Source organism: Juglans regia, chromosome 6 (genome assembly GCF_001411555.2).
Source record: "Juglans regia cultivar Chandler chromosome 6, Walnut 2.0, whole genome shotgun sequence".
Taxonomy (NCBI): Eukaryota; Viridiplantae; Streptophyta; class Magnoliopsida; order Fagales; family Juglandaceae; genus Juglans; species Juglans regia.
Window position 1 is genome coordinate 14,303,671 of NC_049906.1, and position 6,242 is coordinate 14,309,912.

Genomic DNA, 6,242 nt, shown 5'->3' on the forward strand with positions numbered 1-6,242 from the left:
TGAGTTCTACTTTACTTTGGGCGGCTCTATGCATGGTGAGTTTTTAAGGATGAAATCTTTAGTCCCAGCATGAATGTCCGAGCACTAAAATATAAAAAAAATATATGTGACTGATTATTTATAATAATAATAATTATTTATAATAAAAATAGATATATTTTAACAAGAAATAATTATTTTTATAGGAAATAATTGGATACTAATAAATAATTTTTTTTAATTAAAACAGTGCGTTAATTTCGGAGCCGAACAAATTCATCGCAAACAAGACCAAACAATATTGGTATGATCGGTATTACAATACCTAAATGGAAGGGATCGATTTCTAGGCCAAACAGAGAGATTTGCAAAGAAGCAGAGGCAGAATGGTCAGAACAGCCTGCCTTCAAACTACTTGCAAGCCAGTTTACAAAATCTTCGTAGTATTAATGAAGAAACAAGCCGTGCATAAACAAGTGAATGATACACCAGTTTACACCCAATCTGCTTGGACAATCCACACCCTTAATTAATTTCTTTCCCCTATCGCAAAGAAACAAAGGTTCCCTTTATAAGCTTAAAGCAATGCAGCACTCTTCTATGAGCAGCTAGGGTTATATATAAATATATATATATATGTGTATATATATATATATATATATATATATATATATATATCTACAACTCAGTGTGTCTATCTCCAAGGTAGCGCCTGGGCATGTTCTTAGTCTTAATCTTTAGCTTTATCTTAAGACTTATCACCAATAGTACTATCATTGCTCCATTAAAGAAATAGTCGAGATAGCTGATCTTTTGGCTCGCAAAGCTGGATTCGAGGCTTGTTTAACTGCCGGTGCTGGAGCAGGTGCCGGAGCCGGAGCCGGAGCCGGTGCCTCCATTAATGGTAGAGGTATTGGTGCTTTGCTTGGACGTTTCTGATCTGCAAATCCCATCATTCTTCTAGGCTGAGCCTCCACTCCTTCACTTTTCTCACCTGAAAATTTTGAGCCAAAAGATGTCATTCATTTTGACAAAACAGCATATATAGTAATGCAAAGAAACCAAAGCACCAAGCTAATACGTACACAGAATCTATAATGTTAAAAGAACTGTAAAACTTGCAACCCTCGCAGTGTCTCTTACCATTTGAATCCAAGAGCTTAGAATTCTCTGACAGGAGAATAAGTGTTGGTGTGATGATTGTGAGGACGGCCCAGAAGAAGCATATCAACACAAAGGTTCTCTCCATTATTTGTTGGAAAAACTAATGCTCTATTATGGGGTTCTGAGAGCTCTAATACAAGTAATCCAAGGGGGTGCAGAGAGAGAGAGAGATGACTTCACAGTTCACATTAGCTAGCTGGCCATGTTTAAGGTACATTCTGGTTAAAAAACTGAAAACTAGTACTCATAATGTTTGTTTATTTAATCGTTTTCATAAGCAAAGTCAAGTATATAGGTATAGAACAAATAAACCTTTGATATGGGTTGTTGAGTGGTTGGAGAGTTGTTATATATGTGGTTTTCGGTAGATGATTCATGATTGGACATATCCATCTGGATTTATTCTAATCTAATCCCACTAGAAATTAAGGTCATTCTCACGTCGGTTAATATAGATACTTGGTCAATAAGTACTTGATAGTGTTTGCCATTTAAACAGATGAAAAATTGCTGCTAATTATAATAAACTACAAATTATTTTTTTAATTTTTCACAAAAAAGTTAAACTCATCTCAATGGAACCCATAAAATATTACTATTTACAACTTATCTCAACATCCACACACAATTATATTGTGTTCGTAAGATCAGGATTAACCCCTGAGAACTAGAAATCAATGTGGGTGTCCATTAGGGATCCTGATATCTCAATGATGATGGCTGTGACGATTTGAGAACCTTCCTTGTTACTCCAACATGATGATTGGATACATTTTTTTGTTTTTATCACAGGCCTTAAATATTTTTTTAGTAAGTAATAATAAAATGACTTGGCCATGCTTTATTTTCTTAAAAATCAAAGTTGCATTAATTACAAAGGGGGATATTAGAATAGGAGGAGGCGAGCTCCAAATATAAATTTCCCAAATAGAATCAACAAAGTAGATTAAAATCTTCTTGTGCCTCAAAAAAAGCTGGCCGGGTCTGTCAAAACAATTAACGGTTTCTTTGATCCATCAAATCGATTGAGAACTAATGGTTGTGGTTGACTATTTTAAACCAGCTTCCAACGGAGAAATTCAAGTCGGCTACCTCTGAATCCATATTCAAAGGAAGGAAAATACTACTAGTCCATCTGAGTTTATTGCTTAGAGCATCGTTGTATTTTTTTTTTTTTTTTTTTTTTTACTACATTTGGCTATTCTATTATTTTGGTCTAGCTACAGTAAACACCAAATCTGACCCAAAGACTTGTTTTTACTGTAGCTAAAATTAATTTTTGTTTACATTTACATAATTCAATGCAGCACATTTTTATGCTCTATTAGCCAAATTTTTCACTTTATTTACATTTGCACAATCCAATGAGAGTGTTCTTAGATGAATCGCTACACTTTCAGGTCATATTAATAAAAATAAAAAAAATAAATAAAAAAGAATGTAACACTTTTTTTTTTAATTATATATGAGGCATCTTCTTTTCAGATTTATTTTCCATTCTGTTTTTTTATTAATTGCAATGACTATACAACAAGACGCATTAACTATAGGCTGTGATATTTCTTTTCCACTATAAATTAGAGATGGAATTATGATATTTTGGAAACAATGAAGATTGATCCAAACTTCTAGCAGTATTATTGTCTGGTAATTGTACATTTTTGTAGTTTATTAAGAAATTTAATAATCATTTGTAGTTAATGAATGATTCTGCATATGCTTGCCATCATGATAACAAACTAATAGTGATAATAAGAAAAAAAAATGAGTTTTTCATTTTTGCAACTTCAGGGCGATGCACGCTCTTATCAACCTAGAGTCGCGATATCACAAGGTGAAGGACTGGTTTCCAAAGTTATTTTTCATTTTTGGCCATGGATGGGAGTTCCCGGTGGGTCAAGTGAATCGTTGTGGGTTACCAATTCAAACTGATTGGGGAAGGATTCCGAAAGATAAGGCAGTGCGTCCGATTGCTATCCCTGCCGAGTCGCAACGTATCATTATCATTAGGGAGTGGATGAAGAAGAACCCCAACAATGTCTTCTTGGAAGCCCTTCTTTCCGATGAGAGTTTGAGGGTTTTTTTGTCTCCCCTCAGTCATGTTCCTTTTGATGAAACGGTGGCTCTTGCCCGGCCTCGAGTCACTTCTGCTCGAAAGCGCCCCTTGGATCCTTCTCCATTAGGCAAGGGGAAGAGACCTCACTTGGAGGAGGCTGGGGTTAACAACGGGCCCCTTTCTGGAGCCCTGATTCCAAAAGGGCGGGCGTCGACTATGTCTAAGGACCATCGTCCCGTCGTCCTAGTGACTCCGATGGAAGCGTCCCATTATGCTATTGGTGTGGAGGTGCTGGTGGAATCTTTCCCTTTGGAGCCCTTGGACCCATCAGAGAGAGGCCTTTGGGCTGAGGTCCCTGCAGTGCCACCCCCACCGACTAATGCTTGTGACGTGTTCCTGGAAACTGACTATGAGTTTGCCACCTCAAAGTTATCACTCTAGTATTTTATTTTATTTTATTTTATTTTTATTTTTTTAATTGTTAAGGAATTGACTATTAGTGAAGTAGTGTATTTTTTTTTATAAAATGTTTAAATATGTTTAAAAAATGTTTGAAATAAATAAATAAAAAGTACAATTTTACTAGTGGTAAATTTGAAGGGGCAAACTCATGGAGCTGAGTAACAATACCCTTGGTATTAATAGGTAGGATACATGTAACCGTAGTGGAGAGGTACCACATGTTGGACCAAGATGACCTAAAAATCAAGAAGATAATAAGAATGAAGCATGTAATGATTCATGCATGGAGACATGGCAACATGTGAGCTGGAATTGCAGTTTTGGTCAGTACTGTTCACCTGAGTACGGATGCTGGAATCTGATTATACCCAAACTCAGTTCCAGGTATGTAACGTGGCTCAGGTACCCACCCAAGCTAACCTAGGTCAGTACTTAGAAAAATTCGGATTTTTGAAACCCGAAATCCAAGTATCCGGGTAGACCAAATTTTGCATAAAAAGAAACTTCACTCTTTTTTTATTTTTATTTTTATTTTTAAATCTTGGGATTTGGCTTGTACTCGAAAATCTAACTTGTACTTGGATTGGACATAACTTAAGTTTTTAAAAAATAAATTCAGGTTGCGTGTATCGGATTTTAGATCCGGTACACGCCTCGTGTACCCGTACTTGGCCCCTGATATGGGTGGATGGATAATTCGATTATTGGACTAGGTAAAATTTGAATTGATAATCATCTCAAGACCTCAGATAAGAACATAATTATCTCGGTTGTGGACCGGGCCGAGAAAAAAATCGGCTGGATGAACAGTGGTAAGTGCGATCGTTCACACACCTTTTCTTTCATGCACTACTCAACTGGCTTGAAGATTAGCTGCCAGAGAACCAACTAGGGGCACGTGCTGCACATAGGTAGCCATGAAAAAGCAACAAATGGATCATCCTCACCTAGAGGTGGAAAACACCTATAAAATTTTTTTAAAAAATAAAATAAAATAAAAAATAAAAATAAAAATAAAATTGTGGAGGAAGGAGGAGAAGTGGACATGAGGAAATAGGGCTCCTCCGTTCACTTCGAGACCTTTTTAAAAAGAGAGATCTAAGTGGTGGTAGAGCCAAGATCTGCATACAATGACTGCAAAAATTAGCTAAAATAAATAGGACTATTTATCCAAGTTTTGACTTAGGAACCCAGGTGTATTCGAACCGGAATCTGGGTTTCAAACTCGGGCCCAAACCCAAATTGGGTTAGTTAGGGTTAGACCCGGGCCGGAACCAGGATAAAACCCAGATTCCAAGTTCTATTTTTGTTTTTTCCCCTTTAGTTTGAATGTTTTGATTTTTTGACAGTCCTTAATTTAAGCATTCTTAATTTGATTGGATTCCTTTAATTGATCATTGACATGATCATCGTCTATATTATCATGTGTACAGATCTTTAGAAAGTATATATAGCTATCAAAAGCATCATATGCACAACTAGTGTACGTCTAATCCCCCATCACTAGCTCCATGCATGCCAGGCTTTAAGCAAAGATATTTCTTTTGTCTTCCTTTTAGACAAGCTTTATGTAAGTTCAGATTTCCTTGATCGATGTTATCAAGCGTTATTCCATTAATTAATCTAGCTAGTAAACCAATTATGTGGCATGCCCCTCAAATTAAGAATGCTTAAATTATAAAAATAAAAAAAAAGTTAACGGGTTCCGGGTGTACCCGGGTTTTGCAACCTGGGTTCCGGCCTGAATTCGTTCCAAACTAGAAAAAAAAACCCAACCCAGATGAACAGTCTTAAAAATAAATAACTAGAAAATAAATTGATATGAAAATATTCTTTTGAAAGAAAAGTTTTCTTCAATAAAAAAGGTACTAAAATTCTCTCAATAGGTTATTAAATTTTGAAAGCATTGCATAATCATTTTATTAAGTTCTATCAGAAAAACATGTATGTCAATGGAGGCAACAATTAATATAAGCTTTGCTATGTAAGAAAATTAACTAACTAGTAACCAGCCTTGATTAAACACTGAAATCCAAAGTTTTATTGAGAAACCAAATCGCTTGGTACAAGATTTTGGTAGAGATGTCTAAAAGGAATTAGAATGGATAAAATATGTCTGGCCCAAATAACAAAGCCTAGCCCACCAAAGGACCTCCACTCAAAGACAAGGAAAGAGGAAGAAGAGGGAATAAGGGGACAAAGGCTAAGAAAAGAAAGGGTGTCAGGAGGAAAAGTGAAAATGTGAGGTAAAAGAGAGAAGATGGGACATAAAGTAAGGGAGGAGCAGAGAATAAAGGGGCTACCAGATGACTTTTGGGGGGGACTTGGACAACTTCTTCTTCAGCTTCTTCAACCTCGCGACGAGGACTCTAGAGATAATATCTCCTCCCGCAAAATAGATCTCTGACTCCTATTGTACAATAAGAAATGAGAAGTTATAAGAGATTGTAAAATACCATGTTATAGTGGATTTCCCCTCCCCAAACGCCCGTGGACATATGCATCATGCCGAACTACGTAAATTTGTGTGTCTTCCTCTCCTTCACTTCCTCCGTATTTATTTTGGGCCACCTAGGATGCA

The 6,242-nt window shown here is 36.3% G+C and overlaps 1 protein-coding gene across 1 annotated transcript; it reads right to left on the minus strand.

The window, feature by feature from the left end:
• Nucleotides 1-683: 683 nt before the first annotated feature.
• On the minus strand, nucleotides 684-1,353 carry LOC109019428 (myrosinase-binding protein 2-like). Its single transcript, XM_019001711.2, has 2 exons — nucleotides 1,123-1,353; nucleotides 684-973 (listed from the first exon to the last, which is right to left on the minus strand). The coding sequence occupies exons 1-2, from the start codon at nucleotides 1,226-1,228 to the stop codon at nucleotides 753-755; spliced, it is 327 nt and encodes a 108-aa protein (XP_018857256.1). The 5' UTR covers nucleotides 1,229-1,353; the 3' UTR covers nucleotides 684-752.
• Nucleotides 1,354-6,242: the final 4,889 nt, after the last annotated feature.

What these genes read in the sequence shown, in the direction of transcription:
- LOC109019428 (XM_019001711.2), bottom strand. Translation starts at nt 1,228, where the DNA reads ATGGAGAGAACCTTTGTGTTGATATGCTTCTTCTGGGCCGTCCTCACA. An exon ending in TAAGCTCTTGGATTCAAATG is followed by an intron (nt 974 to 1,122) that starts GTAAGAGACACT and finishes CAAAATTTTCAG; the next exon opens with GTGAGAAAAGTGAAGGAGTG.